Consider the following 1977-nt stretch of genomic DNA (forward strand, 5'->3'; position numbering starts at 1 on the left):
CGGTACAAAAAACTGAATATTCAGTCGTACCTTATAGGGAATTAGCCCAGGAAATCACGGGTGCCGTGGTTTCACCTTGACTGTTAGTGTACATTTCGTCCACCGAAAATGCAGCTTTTGAAAACATTTAAGGACATTACTTGCTGAGCAATATCGCTTTTTGCGTCCAAGTGATGAAATGTCTCCTAGAGGGATAGAAGTAAGAAAACTGGAGACGGAATTTTATACTGCATGAAAATTCTATGGGGAATGATCCTGTCAATCTAATGGGGTTCATTCGGAAAGCGCACAATCCTCGTTTTTAGATCAGCGGCATGTAATTCAAAATGCACACGCCAGTTGATAGTCATCGTTATCTGCTCTCATACTGCTTGTGCGACCAATGGCTTAAATGACGTTAACCGCATTAGAGCGGTTAGTGATATCGACAAACCACAATGGGCTTTCTCACTCCAGATCAATGTCAGAGTTTATGGATCAATTTTTCCATCAAAGTCTGCGTCCCTATAGATCTCCTTGGTGTCCCACAAATAATGATCACCAAAATTTCTCCTCTGTTAACCCAGTTTTTGTTCCGATGCCATGTGGTGCTTGTACGGTCCAAGGGGAAGCGCACAATAGCTTGCATCAAGAATGATGTATTCGGGGTGCACAGCCGAGTACGTTGGTCGACTGGAAACGGGCAACTGACCAGCCTTGTGAACTGCGGCAATAGCGTGGCATAGAAATTTATCGAAATACACTCTCAAAGGCCTTTTCAAAATCCCGGTTTTTACCCTGAGCTAGCTTGAATGCCAACAGAATCAGGGAATCCGAAACAAGGATTGAACGTGCTACTTAGGTATTCTTCTTGCAACATACTGGAGAACTGAAATGATACTTCATGCTTGGTGCTCTCTGCAGGGCCTATGAAACGTGTTGTTTAGATTGTTCAATATATCTGCCGACAACGACAATAAAAAACGGCGCGCTATTCGGTTCCCCGTCGGCCGTTTCGTTTGTTTCTATGCCGACTTATAAGTTTGAAGCGGAGTTGACACTTCATTGTGTACGCCCAGCTTTAAAAATTACCAACTGCTTACAGGTTCACTCCCCAGGAACCTGGCTTGCCAACAGGGACAAATTATATGTTATTGTGGATGTTTTCAACTCATGCCGAAGAACGAGGCTCGTGGAGCCAATATTTCCATTATTGATTCATGAGAAATTTGTATTTCAGAAGGTAAAATGAATTTTTGCATTGAGTTTTCAGATATTCTACAGCGCTTTATCTGCTTGTAACGTTATTGACAGACTTGATGGTAAGTCAATGGAATAGCAAAATCAAAACTAGTTGTAAGATGAAAGAATCAGGATTGAATTGAGACAAATAACTGACGTTTATTGTGGCGGTACGCTTTTGGCTTATTTTGAGACGACAGCACGGGAATTATTCTGCCCTTGCGCGCACATGTGTACGCGAACTGTACCGAAGAACGAGATAACACTTTTGCGAACAATAGATTTTCCAGTGGGTTTGTTTTTTCAGAGTGGTACTCTAATAGGTTCAGGGGATTTCTCCAAGACTAGAATATTCAGCTTCATCAGAAATAAAATACCACCCGCATCCTCCATATGTAAGTTGCATGCGTTCAAGTGATCTATTTTATCAGGAGCTTCCTTACGGTACATGCAGGCACGACTGGTGAGTTTACATCCATGTAACATAGCATTGTATCATATAACAGTGAAACACATAGGATATTAACAATCCTTATTCTTTCAGGATTCTTCGTTTTTGTAACTAAAAATTCATTATTAGAACCAGATATAAAGTATGTTATAAACCCGGGAACCAAAGCCAACTTATCAAGTGTTCAACTAACAGAGGAATTACAGAAACCGAAATGGAAAACACCGCTAGCAGAATGAAGTAGCTCTGATAAAGACATTTACTGAAACATCGGGGGGGGGGGGGGGAAGGGGTAAAAGAAAAAA

General features: G+C 41.4%; 1 protein-coding gene across 1 annotated transcript in view; it reads left to right on the forward strand.

Annotated features, from left to right (window-relative positions):
- Positions 1-1006: 1006 nt before the first annotated feature.
- The window catches only part of T265_00257 (hypothetical protein), a gene marked incomplete at both ends in the record, with an annotated part of 19881 nt that continues 18910 nt past the window's right edge, over positions 1007-1977 (forward strand). The window contains 4 exons of the mRNA XM_009163965.1: positions 1007-1222; positions 1253-1301; positions 1341-1510; positions 1551-1684. Coding sequence (XP_009162229.1) covers positions 1007-1222; positions 1253-1301; positions 1341-1510; positions 1551-1684 — 569 coding nt within the window. The remainder of the gene's footprint in view (positions 1223-1252; positions 1302-1340; positions 1511-1550; positions 1685-1977) is intronic.

The sequence above is a fragment of the Opisthorchis viverrini genome (assembly GCF_000715545.1).
Source record: "Opisthorchis viverrini unplaced genomic scaffold opera_v5_2, whole genome shotgun sequence".
In the NCBI taxonomy this organism is placed as follows: Eukaryota; Metazoa; Platyhelminthes; class Trematoda; order Opisthorchiida; family Opisthorchiidae; genus Opisthorchis; species Opisthorchis viverrini.